The sequence below is a fragment of the Dasypus novemcinctus genome, chromosome 23, assembly GCF_030445035.2.
Source record: "Dasypus novemcinctus isolate mDasNov1 chromosome 23, mDasNov1.1.hap2, whole genome shotgun sequence".
NCBI lineage: Eukaryota > Metazoa > Chordata > Mammalia > Cingulata > Dasypodidae > Dasypus > Dasypus novemcinctus.
The window spans coordinates 28,982,743-28,997,301 of NC_080695.1; the positions used below are offsets into that span (position 1 = coordinate 28,982,743).

Here is a 14,559-nt window from a genome sequence, read left to right on the forward strand (position 1 = left end):
ATTCCCTTCCCCAAAGGGAAACAAGGAAGTTAGTAACCATCCCAAGCGAAGGCTCCACCTAGAAAGCCGCAAACGGGAACCCAGGATCATCTGAGCGCCGGGTTGGCCAGAATCGCAGCGTCGCTCAATTCCTTCTCTCCCTCAGAGCTGGCTGAGCCTGCCAGAGAACAGGGGGAAACAGCCCTCGAGCCTTTTACGGATCCTAACTCGCCGTTTCCCTCCTTAGACAGCAGTCACCCGAAACTAAAGGCCCTGCTTCCTGCCCTTACGCATCCGTTGGCTTCGTTCAAACAGGCCGCGTCCGCCAGCACCCAATCAGAACGCTCGTTCTTCAGCCGCTGCCCAATGACCGCGTCCAGTGGGGGGAAAAAGGGGCGTGAAGCCCAATCGCAGCGCCATTACACTTGAGGGCAAAGAGGTTAGGAAGCCGGCATGGCGCTCTGGTCAATAAAATCGATAGCTGGAAGCTGCCGGTGTTCCAGGGAAAAGCGGTGCAGCAGCAGCGCCGCCATTTTCCCCGAAGGCATCCTCCAGTGCCTTTCACCCAAGTTCGGACAGGAGTTTCCTGAATAACACCGATAGGTTTCCGCAGGCGGCCGATTCCGGTACCCTCCGGGCCTCCTCGGGCACAGTCGGCCCGGATCCGGCGGGGGCTCCTGAACCCCCGGGCCCCCCAGCGCCCAGGGGCCGAGGCCGGGACAGGGAAGGCCGGGGCACAGGCTTTATGGGTCCAATGGCGCCGCCGTCGGCCCCGCTCTCCGCTCCGGGTTCAGGAGAGGTCGGACCCGGCCGGAAAAGGGGAAGGAGGCCGAGGGCCGTGAGGTTCGTGGACGTGGCGGTGTACTTCTCCCCGGAAGAGTGGGGATGTCTGCGGCCTGCACAGAGAGCTCTGTACCGGGACGTGATGCGGGAGACCTATGGCCACCTGGGCATGCTCGGTGAGGCCTGGCCCCATCCGCTTCCTTGGGGCCCGAAGGGATGGAGGCGCATGGGGATGCGGGGGAGGTGAGGGCATGGAGGGCATGGAGCCTAGCCTGCAAACAGGTTGGGTCAGAGGAGGGAAACAAAGGCTCAGCAGGAGATGCCACCAGGTAGGCGTTTATCCGTCGTTATCTGCTGGCTGGGCTGACTGATTCTCTTAATCCAGGGTGTGCAGGTCCCAAACCAGCCCTCATCTCCTGGTTGGAACGAAATACAGATGATTGGGAACCGGCTGCCCTGGATCCGCAGGAGTACCCCAAAGGGATAACAGTCCAGAGAAGTGAGTGAAAAATGCCCATGGAGGCCTTGCAGCCCTCCAGTTACGTCCTGGTTCTGACCTCTAATGACCCAGTTCAGAGTTTTGTTCAGCTAGGGGTACCCATTTACTGTGTTTACTTTTACAACCTCAGGGTCTTCATCTCTCTGATAATGGGGTTGGTCCACCACACTGAACAGAGTTTCACATGTTAGTTTGCAAACTAACCACCTGCTGTTCTCCATTATGTGGATGAATCAGTGCGCTTCTAAAAGGAGTTACCTTCCTGCTTTCCCACGATCAACCCCCACCCCACCACCTTTGAATTTTGCTCTATCACAGAGACCCTGTAATTCTTTCGAGTTTTCTGGTTTGTGGTTGAAGGGAGTTGGTGGGATACAGCTCCCTAGGGTGCATGGGCCTCTTTCTCTCATTCTGGCAGGATGATCCTGATTGGTGCAAGACATACTGTCTTCTTTTCATGATCAGGCAAGATTCAGGGTAAGAGGATTCAGGTAGAAGCATCCCACAGCCATCCACAGAGGCAGATGGAACTCTCCGGACCAGAGTTTCTGTGCCTAATATGCTAAGGCCAAAACTATCTTAAGATTCAGATCTGACAGTGATATTTTCTTGCTTAAAAGCTTTTGCTTAGTTCTTGCCAAGGTAGGCTCTCAAGTGGCTGTCAATTATATCAGAATCACTTGGGGGAACATGGTAAAAATAGAGATTCCTGGATCCCACCCTAAAACCACTGATTCATTCTTGTAGGTCTAGGATCTTGTATTTTTTAAAAAGAGCTCCACTTGATTTGGATATGCATCTAGGTTTGAGGACCAAGTGAATAAAATGTAGTTCAAGGTCTTAATGCTTACAACATTGGTCCTCAAAGAGGGGTCCCCACATCAGCAGCAGCAGCATCACTTGGGAACTTGTTAGAAATGCAAATTCTCAGGCCCTGTCTCATACCTGCTGAGTCTGGAACTATGGGAGTACAGCCTGGCAATCTGTTTTATAAGCACTCCAAATGATTCAGATCACAATAAAGTTTGAAAACCATTGGCTTACAGGGTCTTCCATGACACAGTCACTGTCCAGCTTGTACCTTCTCCACACTGAGCCTTGGGTATTCATGCTATCCTCCTCTGCCTGGTGTGCCACGGCAACCTTTCTCATCCTCATTATCTTTAAGAATCAGCTAAGCTAAATAAACTATGGCCCATGCACATAGTGGAATTCTATGGAACTGTAAAGTAGACGTGCTGACAGAAAAAGCTCCAGAATCTATATTAAGTGAAAACCTGAAGGTATAATAAAGTATGCATAACATGCTCTCTTTTAGGTAAGAGATGGGAGAAGAGTATACTGTATTTGCATTAAAAACAAACAAAACTACTCAAAAGTAATAGGGTTTCCACTGGGTGGAGAGGCACAAGGATGGGAGCAAGTTTTCTCACTTCCTTTTTAAATAATTTTGACTTTTGAACCATATAAATATAAAATTTTAAACTTTTAATTTTTAAAATCACCTTCATCTCCTCCAAGAAACCTTCCCCGAGTTCCAGGAACTGGGATATGGGCTCCTGTGATACCCTCCATATTTCCTTACTGGTATGTCACACTTGGCTATCTGTGCCACTAACACTGAGCTCCTTGAGGACAGGGGCTGAGTCTGTTTGCCTTGTAACCTTAGCCCATAGCAATGTACTAGATGGGAGTAGGGAACCCAGTGTTTATGACATTAATTTCTCCCTGTCTCTCTGTAGAAATGAGAACCAGAAAGAAGAATGGGGAGAAAGAAGTATTCCCACCTAAGGAGGCACCCCGCAAGGGAAAGCGAGGGAGGCGGCCCAGCAAACCCCGACTGATCCCTAGGCAGACGTCTGGGAGCCCCATCTGCCCTGACTGTGGCTGCACCTTCCCCGATCACCCAGCCCTGGAGAGCCACAAGTGTGCCCAGAATCTGAAAAAGCCTTACCCTTGCCCAGACTGTGGGCGCCGCTTTTCCTACCCATCCCTGCTCGTCAGCCACCGGCGGGCACACTCTGGGGAGTGCCCCTACGTCTGCGACCAGTGTGGTAAACGTTTCTCCCAGCGCAAGAACCTCTCCCAGCACCAGGTTATCCACACCGGGGAGAAGCCCTACCACTGCCCTGACTGTGGCCGCTGCTTCCGCAGGAGCCGGTCCCTGGCCAATCACCGGACCACGCACACGGGTGAGAAACCCCACCAGTGCCCCAGCTGCGGGCGTCGCTTCGCCTACCCCTCCCTCTTGGCCATCCACCAGCGCACGCACACAGGAGAGAAGCCCTACACCTGCCTGGAATGCAACCGCCGCTTCCGCCAGCGGACCGCCCTCGTCATCCACCAGCGGATCCACACCGGCGAGAAGCCATATCCCTGTCCGGACTGCGAGCGGCGTTTCTCCTCGTCCTCCCGCCTGGTCAGTCACCGGCGCGTGCACTCTGGGGAGCGTCCCTACGCCTGTGAGCACTGTGAGGCCCGCTTCTCCCAGCGCAGTACCCTGCTGCAGCACCAGCTCTTGCACACGGGAGAGAAGCCTTACCCCTGCCCAGACTGTGGACGTGCCTTCCGGCGGAGTGGCTCCTTAGCCATACATCGCAGCACGCACACCGAGGAGAAGCTGCATGCGTGTGACGACTGCGGCCGCCGCTTCGCCTACCCCTCGCTCCTGGCCAGCCACCGGCGCGTGCACTCCGGCGAGCGGCCCTATGCCTGCGACCTTTGCTCCAAGCGTTTTGCCCAGTGGAGCCACCTGGCTCAACACCAGCTTCTGCACACTGGGGAGAAACCTTTCCCCTGCCTTGAGTGTGGCCGTTGCTTCCGCCAAAGGTGGTCTCTGGCAGTGCACAAGTGTAGCCCCAGGGCCCCAAACTGTAGCCCTAGATCTGCTCTCGGGGGGGCCAGCCAGAAAGGCAGCACCCTTTAGAATGGGAAGGACTGGATAAGGATTTCTACCCCTTCATTTTCATGGGGGTTGGAGAAGGGAAGGGAAGGAGAAGCCCCAGGTGATGCAGAGCTGTCAGCACTAAAACCCAGGTCTCGTGCTACCCAGACCTGAACTCAGTATATTCCACCGCACTGGCTGCCTTACTGTGTGGGACTAGAGCAGACAGTCCTGTTGTGAGAGGTGATGTCATTCGGTTAATGTTTTCCAATCAGTACTTTTTGTCTTATGGATATCAGGGCTAGGAGTTCTCTGCATCTATTTTAGGGCCTACTTTTCCTAGTGTGTGCATACAGGGACTACCTGTCCCTTCACGTGTAGTCAGGAGAAGCCCATTTCTAGGGGACAGGACCTTCCCCTCCTCTGCCTTTTCCTCCATATAAGGCCTGAACAAAACCAGTTTAGCACCCTTTTTACAACACTGCTGCCAAGTGGTCTTCCGCCCCATTCCCTGAAAACTTCCCTTGACAGGGATCTCACTACCTCAAGGCAGGTTGTTTTGTTGTGGGATAGCACTGATGTTCAGGAGGTAAGCCTTGCCCAGAGCCATTCAGATAACCCTTCATCACAGTACTTAGTCCCTGAGTCTTCAGGTGAAACAGGACTAATTTGCTCTATCATTCCTTAAAGACTGGGCTTCAATTCCCACATGTGATCTTCAAAAAGGCATTGGTTTTTCTATTTCTCTTGTAAGAATAAGCCAGTGCCACTGTGTGTACTGTACACCTCCTTGGTCTGCTGGAGTTTGCCCTAGATTGCATTGGGTTAGGGGGAAGATGCACTGTGCCAGGAGTTTATCGGGTTGCAGACATTTAAATGCCGTAATTTTTTTTTTTAACTCCATGCTATGAGGCTAAGTCTTCTGTACCCTACCCTGCATTTGGAAAGTTGGTTCAAGTAGAATGTAGGACCATGAGCACAGTAAGCTTTCAGAGAAGGTTGATTTCCAGGAAAAACAGGGGACCTGTGGTCAAGCAACAAGTAAAGCTGGGATATCTGCTTGTTGTACTTCATCCTGTGGCTTTGGGTCAGTTCCAGGCAGCCAGTGGGTGGAAAATCCTTGAGCACGGGTCTTATGCCTCTCTGATTCTCATCAAAATAATGAGAACCAGCACAGAACCTTACAGAAGGCCATTATTTTCTGTAAAAGGAGATGAGGTCATTTGAGGAGAGTAGGAAGAAAGGTAATTGGAGTCTACAAAGCAGGAAGAAGCCACAGTAACCGGTCAAGTTGTGTCCCTACCTCTCTCCCTCATAAGCTTCCTCATCACTATTCCACCATCGCCCCCAGCCTCAAGGACGCGTTCAGTAAAGCTTGCCTGACTTACATGTGAACCCACAGTAAAGCTCGCCTGACTTACATGTGAACCTGGCTTGCCACTTTGCCTTGGGCAGCTGTACCAAATTGGAGTTTCCAAACATGATTTGTTATCTTTCTACCCCTATGGCTTTCTTCAGCTCTCCTGATCTCAACCCCAGAGGCAGGAGCAGCTGGAGAACACAGCATTTTGTAATTACCTCTGTTCTGGAAGTTCACACACTGCTTTGTCTGTTTGTCCTTGGCTGGTGAGCTGCTTTAGGGCAAGGGCCATACCAGATTGGATCTCATTAAAATGTCTGATGAATGAATTATGTTCCTTGTGGAATTACTATTTACAGAATGAAAATCTAGTGCCTTGTCTGAGTAAAAATGTGTTTTAGAGGAGGTCCCACCCCTTACATCAGGAGACCTGCCCTGCCATAGCAGAGACCTGTTAGAATATCTGCCTAATCCCATGCTTTAGAACTCACCGCTTCCCCTATCCTTTTACCAGGCTGCCCCAACTATTTCCTTACCTGGGGATTTTTTAACTTTCTGGGCCTGGATTGTAATTTGGGAGCCACTGGTGGCCAAGTTCCTGAGTGTGGTCTCAGGAGGGCAGAGATGAAAGACAATTTGCTAGGGTCCCTAAGGCTCTGCAATAAACTACCTCTCTGCTTAAGGTAACTGATGGTGATTTTCTGTTACCTGTAACTGATGGTGATTTTCTGTTACCTGCAACCAAGAGTTAACTAAGAGCCTCAGTCTGTTAATCTCTCATCTGCCTTCATGCCTCTTTCTTTCTGAGCTGGAAGAAGAAAACATATCACAACGTTGCTGAGGTGCCACACTACCTTCCCTGATGTCCAACCTTACCTAAACCTTCAGCACTGCTTATGCCTTGCATAGATCCCTAACCAGTGACTATCTTCTTTCACTAAGAAAACTCAAGGTGTCAAAAAGAAAAAAAGGAACTCCAACATTCCACTCCTCACTCCCAATTTACCATTGTGACAACATTTATCTTCCAACTCTAGGGTACACAGTGCAATCCCTGGAACTGTGCCTGGGTCCTACCTATTATTCCTTCTCCTCTCTAAGTTTTATGGTCTCAAAGACCTCCTCCTGTCCCAAATCACCCCAACCTGCAACCAAGCTAAACTCTGTCTTTGAAAACAATAAAAAAGAACTTTCCCTTTGGTCTCTGCCCCCATCTTCTATTTTCAGCTAAATTTCTCAGAATGGCCTATATTCACTGTATCCACTTCATCATCTGCTTATTCTTTGCCTGCTGCAATACTATCATTAATAGTCATTTTATGGAGCATTTATGATGTGCCAGATAATGAGTAAAGCACATTACATGCATTCCCATCTAATTCTGCAAAATTTTATTGTGGTAACCTATACATAACATAAAATTTACCATTTTAACAATTTTAAAGTGTACAATTCAGTGGTATTAATTACATTTATAATGTGCTACCATCACTACCATCCATTAACAAAACTTTTTCATCACTCCAAACAGAAACTCTGTACCCCCTTTAAGCAATAACTCCCCATTCCCCCCTCTTCCCACAACCCCTGGTAACCTGTTCTGTTTATCCATTCATGTGTCGGTGGACAATTGAGTTGTTTCCTCCTTCTGGCTGTCTTGAACAATGCTGCCATAATATTTGGTTTATAAATACCTGTTTAAATTACTGTTTTCAATTCTTTTGGGTATAATCCTAGGAATGGAGTTGCCAGGTCATATGGTCGTGCTATGTTTAACTTTTTAAAGAGTTGCCACGTTGTTTTCCACAGCGGCTGCACCATATTACATTCCCACCAGCAACGTACGAGGGTTCCAATTGCTTCACATCCTCACCAGCACTTGTGATTTTCCTTTTTTATATAGTAGCCACTCCAGTGAGTGTGAAGTTACATCTCATTGTGGTTTTGATGTGCACTTCCCTAGTGATGTTGAGGCTCTTTTCATGTGTTTATTGGCTATTTCTAAATCTTTGTAGAAATATCTATTCATATCCTCTGCCCATTTTTACACTGGATTGTTTAAGTTGTTGAGTTGTAGGAATTTTTTAATATATTCTGCATAGTAAGCTCTTAAGAGATGTATGATTTGCAACTATTTCCTCCCATTCTGTAGGTTGTATTTTCACTTTCTTGCTGTGTCCTTTGATGCATGCAAATTTTTAATTTTGATGAAGGTCAATTTTTTTCTTCGGTTGCTTGCATTTTTGGTGTCATATTTAATAATTCATTGCCAAAGTTAAGGTCATGTTGATTTTCTCCTAAGTCTTTTTATTTTTTATGTTTAAAGATACTTAGATTACATAAATGTTGCATAAAATATATAGGAGATTCCCATATGCCCCACCTCCCCACAGTGCCCATATTTTCCCACATTAACAACATCCTTTTTTTCGTGTGGTACGTTCATTGCAATTGACGAATACATTTTGGAGCATTGGTACTAAACATGGATTATAGTTTATATTGTAGTTTACACTCTCACCCACACAATTCTGTAGGTTACGGCAAACTATATAATGGTCTGTGCCTGTTGTCGTAATGTCATTCAGGGCGTTTCCCAAGTCCCAAAAATGCCCCCGTATTATACCTGTTTTTCCCTCTCCCTGCCCTTAGAACCTCCTGTGGCCATTGCTTTCACATCAATGATATAATTTCTTCCGTTGCTAGAATCACAATAAGTCTACAGTAGAATACCAGTAAGTACTTTAGTCCATAGTTCATTCCCCAGGTCTGAAGATTCTGGAATGGTGATGCCCACTCCACCTCTAATTGAGAGGGGGCTTTGATCCCATATGTCTGATAGATGGGACTCCCTTGCTTGAAGCTGTAGACTCTCTCAGTTTCTTGGTGTGGTGGTTGTCCATCATCTTGTGAGTTGTCCTGCATGAGCCCAATGAACTGGAGAGGAGGTGTTACAATTCAGTTGAGATTCATGGCCCAGCTGGTACATGGACCACCCAAAGATTTAAGTCTCTTGGATGTATGCTTACCAACTCTAGCATTATACAAAATATTTTTCTAAGAGTTTTATGGTTTTAGCCCTCATATTTAGGTCGTTGATCCATTTTGAATTAATTTTTATATATGGAGTAAGGTAGGGCTTCAATTTCATTCTTTTGCTTGTGTAAATCCATTTTTCCCAGCATCATTTATTGAAGAGACAATTCTTTCCCCATTGAAGGACTTGGCATGCTTGTCAAAAAATCAGTTGATCATTGATGTATGGATTTATTTCTAGCCAAACTAATTTTCACAAGAACCCCACAGAGAGGTCTGGGAGACCCTCCTCCATGGATGTCTCACATTCCTTCACATTTGCTGAGCCACCCTATAGTGCAAGGCCCTGATCACTCATTACCCAAGCCATTTCTCAGGGTTCTGTTTGCAGCCTTGAGGGATGAGCTAATGTTCTCTATCTGGGACAAAGAGCACCTTGCTTACCACATGCTTTAAAACAGCAGGTTCTCCAAGCATTGTTCCTCTCCTAGCACACAACTCATGGTTTACAGGCTAGAGGGCTTACTTCCTTCTAGGGTCAGTAGCGTTCTGGCTGGCCAGAAATCTTTGCAATCACATGGTGATGTCCTTTCCTTTCTCTTCCAGGTTCCTGTAGACTTCTGACTTCTGGCTCCTCCCTCTGGCTCTCTCTCTCTCTTTTTACTTCCTACAGCTACTTTAATTATAAGAATCTTTCATGTTCTCAAAAAGATGGAAAATCAGAAGGCAAAATCTGATAGTATAAAAATTAGACAACTGGAAGACATTACCAAAGCTAGATCCAACTAAATCACACAAAGATTCTGAAAATAAAAACATGTAAGAAAAAAGTACTAAAAAGGCAGTGGTTGAGAAATGGATGTGGCTCAAGAGATTGGGCTCCCATCTACCGTATAGGAGGTCTAGGGTGTGATTCCCAGAGCCTCCTGGTGAAGGCAAGCTGGCCCGCTCGGAGAGCTGGCACAGCAAGATGACGCAACAAAAAAAGACGCAAAGGAGAGACAGACAATAAGAGATGTAGTAGAAAAGGGGGCTGGGCAGCACAAGAGATTGAGCACCTCTCCCACTCTGGAACGTCCCTTAACTGGTTCCCAGTGCCACCTAAAGCAGACACAGAAGAACATATAGCAAATGGATGCAGGGAGCAGACAGTGGGCTCAAAAACAATGAGGGGGGTGGGGTGGGAGAAATAAATAAATCTCAAAAAAAAAAGCAGTGGTTCTTTTAGAAACAGTCAATGGGCCTAGAATAACTAGGCTGTGTATATTTTGAAAAATCTCTGAGCAACACCATTCCTAAATCCTGTACTAAAATGAACCAGGGATCTACAATAAAAAGCAACCAGGATCTCCTTCAGGTATGGATTTGAATGTAAACCACTGACAGCAATCTTTTTTTTTAACAAATCAATTTTATTGATACATATTAATAAAGCATGCAGTTCATCCGAAGTGTACAACCAGTGGTATTTGGTATAATCATAGTTGTGCATGCATCACTTCAATCCTTATTGGAGCATTTTCATTATTTCAGTAGTAATAATAATAATAGACAAAACCTAGACAAACAAGAAAATTCAACTCTCAATCTCTGTCTGTTTCCCCAACAGCAATCTAATAAATAGTGGCACTAACAGATCACATTGTCCTTGCAAAGAATAAATGGAAGACAGTTAAGCATATAAATGGTAGATGGGCTTACGTCTCATGAAATTTACCTTTATCTGCGTAACAAGCTGTTTTCACTTCCTTTTTTGCTTTAAAGACATGAAGGTCAGAAGCAGCCCATAATGATACCATGGATGAAGTTAAAATATTCCTGACAACCTAACAACTGTAACTTTAGATATTTCCTTAAGTTACCGCCATGCTAAATTTCCTATTTTATTAACTGACCTCTGGTGAACACCCATAGTCAATTACACCACAGATCAAAGTGGTTGTGATTGCCCTCAGTGTTGTGTTCAACTCAGAGGATGCTTAACAAAACTAGCTAATGACATATTATTTTTGAAATAACAAGAACTGCAGAACTTTCAAACAGCTACACTCTAAATGCAGCCCAATTTTAACATTTAAAATATATTTCTAAATAGAATGCTGCCCAATGTTTTAACAACTTCCAACTTCTGTTGTTTTTTCCAAGCCAACAGTTGTCCTGAAGAGGTCAACTTTATTTCAGGTTCAATATTATTTCTACATTAGCCTCATCATATGTATAGCCTACTGTCCTTTTTATGAAATCCCTTCCAAATTAACCCTCTGCAAATTGTACACTACCAAATAAATGACTACATAAAACGCATTTATACAAGTAAGAGTAATTATTGATGTAACATATTACTCTCTTTTACTTTCTACCTATATGGCTTGATCCTAACATGAGCAGTTTTTAGGCTATGGGAAAATGCCGAAAAGCCCAAAATATAGACTCCCAGTAAATGAACACATACATCTGTGAAAAGATTCATGCTGAACCTGCCACCAAATTCTTCCCTCTGAGATTTACAAAAAAAAAGGTCTTTAACCACTGAAAATTAAGTCTTTTGTTTAGGACCTACAGTTTATCTATCCTTATATAAATTGAACTTTTTTTTATTCCCCCTTCCCCTTGCGGCTTGCTTGCTGTCTGCTCTCTGTGTGCATTTGCTGCACGCTTTTCTGTGTTTTTACTTGTCTCCCTTTCTTGTTGGGTCACCTCGCTGAGTTGGCCCTCCGCGGCCTGTGGGTTAGCCTGCCTTCACAAGGAGGCCCCAGGACACGAACCCAAGGGCCTCCCGTATGGTAAATGGGAGCCCAACTGATTGAGCCACTGCTGCTTCCTAAATTGAACTTTTAATGCAAGGACTTATCTTCCATATTAAAGAAAAAGTTAGCGCAGCATTTAAGGAAACTAAATCACAAGACTATTGCATTACGGATTTTATCTAACTGCACAAAAATGTGACATATTACAACTCCTCCCAATTTCTAAGAGAAAGGTTTCAGTTCTACACTGTTACATTTGAGCCATGTTGTTAATCACGATGGACAGATGGAACTGTTTAGAATTCCCATGCAACATCTCAAATTATATTTTTTAAAAAAGAAAGCAATGTTTTAAACTTTGAAAAAGTCTTCATGCTAATGATAAGACTTTTTTTTTTTTTAAACGGGCAAATTACCTCAGTTATAATGTACCAGGGTTGCTATACTTTAAAATATTGGTCACTATCATCGACCCTTAACTGGCTTCTAGTTCCTCTAAGAAATGGATTACTAACCATAATTGGGGTGACAACCCCAAATTCTCTTTATTTCTAAATATTAAATTCATAGTGCCTCTATTATATGTTTTAAAATAAGAATTATGTAACCAACTGCTTTCCATGGGACAAGAATTGTGGTAATAGTGGAGTTGATTGACTGTATATTACACAATTATGCTAATATTTTATTACTTCAAAGGCACTTTACAAGAAAATATAAATATGGCTTCCAATAGGAATGTTATACCTGGACTTGGTACCAAGCTCACAGCTTGAATTTTGCAAAGGAAAATAGGCTTTCAAGTTAAACAATTTGTAACCAAAACTTTAATCCCGAGGATTCTCATACAATATATTACAAATGACAGCATGAAATAATCTTGCACAGTAACTCAAAGATCAGATCTACAATGTAACCTTTTTTTTAAAGATTTATTTTATTTATTTTTACTTTATTTCTCTCCCTTCCCCTCCCCCAGTTGTCTGTTCTCTGTGTCCATTTGCTGCATGTTCTTTTTGTCTGCTTCTGTTGTTGTCAGCAGCACAGGAATCTGTGTTTCTTTTTGTTGCATCATCTTGTGTCAGCTCTCCGTGTGTTGTGGCACCATTCTTGGACAGGCTGCACTTTTCTTTTGCGCTGGGCGGCTCTCCTTACGGGGCGCACCCCTTGCGTATGGGGCTCCCTAACACGGGGGACACCCCTGTGTGGCAGGGCACTCCTTGCGTGCATCAGCACTGTGCATGGGCCAGCTCCACATGGGTCAAGGAGGCCCGGGGTTTGAACTGTGGACCTCCCATGTGGTAGATGGACGCCCTAACCACTGGGCCAAGTCCACTTCCCTGCACTGTAAGCTTAAACTGGTAGGACATTGATTATCTAAGTCTCAAATTCCAAATAAAGGATGTTATTAAACAGTTAATATATTCATACACAGCAATCACAAAAGGAATTTATGACCTAAAGCAAAGGTAACTAATTTTCTTGAAATAGATTCTATACCAACTAGACAACTCTGCCCAGTGTGAAGACTAGTTAGATTTTTAAAAACATCTGATATAATGGTACAGCTTTTATTTACCAGCTGGCTTGCGTTCATAGCGGCTTTTAAAGACTGCTTGTTCAACTACAGTTGCATACTACATCCCAGGTATGGACAAAATTAAAGACCTTCATTTTTGCCAGTTTTGTTACCATAGTATTAAAACATCAGAGGAAGGGGGAGGGGTGGGGTATATGGGAATCCCCTATATTTTCTATGTAACATTTATTGTAATCTAAAGCTCTTAAAAATAAAGGAAAAAAAAATCACACTCTAGCTGGACAGGATTTAGAGGTTTATTATCAGTCTATGCAAGACTGAAAATTCAGAGCAATTCAATTTTGCTTAAAGGAACATTGTAAAGTAACAAATTCTTGGTATTACAACATGCCTCATATGATCAATTTCAAACCATAGAGAACTACATCTTCATGTATGCCCCTGTTATTAGAGACAATAAATAAATCCAAATAGCCAAAACATCTTAAAAATGCACCAAGTTTATGAAGTCTCAAAACTTGAATTCTGGGAAACGGACTTGGCCCAGTGGTTAGGGCGTCTGTCTACCACATGGGAGGTCTGCGGTTCAAACCCCGGGCCTCCTTGACCCGTGTGGAGCTGGCCCATGCGCAGTGCTGATGCGCGCAAGGAGTGCCCTGCCACGCAGGGGTGTCCCCTGTGTTGGGGAGCCCCACAGGCAAGGGGTGCGCCCTGTAAGGAGAGCCGCCCAGCACGAAAGAAAGTGCAGCCTGCCCAGGAATGGCGCCACACACACTTCCCGTGCCGCTGACGACAACAGAAGCGGACAAAGAAAAAACAAGACGCAGCAAATAGACACAGAGAACAGACCCCCGGGGGAGGGGGGGGGATTAAATAAATAAATAAATCTTTAAAAAAAAAAACAAAAAAAAACCTTGAATTTTCTCTGCATACTCCTATCAAATGAAGTTATTTCCTGCACACCACTCCTCTTGCAAACCCATCTATTTCCTTTCATTTGACCTGGAAGGGCTTAGAGATCTAGAGAAGGATAGGGACGGCTTGTGATTTCTTTCCTGAGACAGTGATCTTTCTCTTCTATCTCTAGGAGACCTGCTCTGGCTGCGCTAGAAACTTCTTGGAGATCTGCGGCGAGGCCGACGACTCCTACGATAATCATCTGCAGGGCGACAATCCCAAGAGGGAGGAGGGCCTCCCTTATGACTTATCTTTTCACCATTGGACAGTTCCACTCTTACACGGCAGCTGCAGAGTGTTCTTCCATGTAGTTCTCAGACAGCATCAGTTGCATCTCGGGGATCTTCAAATTCAATAAAAGCAAGCCGAGAGGGTTTCTAGCAGCCCACACATGCTTTGGAGCGGTCCATAATAGTGAAAAGCCCATTCCAGTTCAGTCTTGCTGCCATTGTTTCCAAGATTATCTACATGAATCTTTCAGCCCGATGGACAGGAATTGCGATGCATTTTGAGATCTTGGTTTGAAATGCGTTGGCTCAGCCCCACGTGCTGGAATGGCTTTTCCAGTTCTTCATCCGACTCTGGCAGATGCTCTCCTTTACTGCAGTGGGCTAAACCAGGAGGGCCCTCTCTTTATAGACCCATCCTGATTCAATTGGCCACACCTTAACTAAAAATAACATCTTCTAACATCTTATTTAAAATGGGTTCACACACACAGGAATGGGATTAAAATTAAGAACAGGTTTTTTCATGGGGTACATAATTCAACCT

At 45.0% G+C, this 14,559-nt stretch overlaps 1 protein-coding gene and 1 pseudogene across 1 annotated transcript; one reads left to right on the forward strand and one right to left on the reverse strand.

Annotated features, from left to right (window-relative positions):
• The first annotated feature begins 379 nt into the window (after positions 1–379).
• On the forward strand, positions 380–5,834 carry LOC101431832 (zinc finger protein 689). The gene is made up of 3 exons (XM_004479375.4): positions 380–938; positions 1,148–1,261; positions 3,004–5,834. Exons 1-3 carry the CDS (start codon positions 725–727, stop codon positions 4,185–4,187), a joined length of 1,512 nt encoding a protein of 503 aa, XP_004479432.1. The 5' UTR covers positions 380–724; the 3' UTR covers positions 4,188–5,834.
• Positions 5,835–13,811: 7,977 nt separating this feature from the next.
• On the reverse strand, positions 13,812–14,292 carry LOC101430960 (serine/arginine-rich splicing factor 3 pseudogene; annotated as a pseudogene).
• Positions 14,293–14,559: the final 267 nt, after the last annotated feature.

Coding starts and splice junctions, on each gene's coding strand:
- LOC101431832 (XM_004479375.4), top strand. CDS start 725: ATGGGTCCAATGGCGCCGCCGTCGGCCCCGCTCTCCGCTCCGGGTTCA. Junction 939..1,147: donor TGGCCACCTGGGCATGCTCG/GTGAGGCCTGGC, acceptor CTCTTAATCCAG/GGTGTGCAGGTCCCAAACCA. Junction 1,262..3,003: donor AGGGATAACAGTCCAGAGAA/GTGAGTGAAAAA, acceptor GTCTCTCTGTAG/AAATGAGAACCAGAAAGAAG.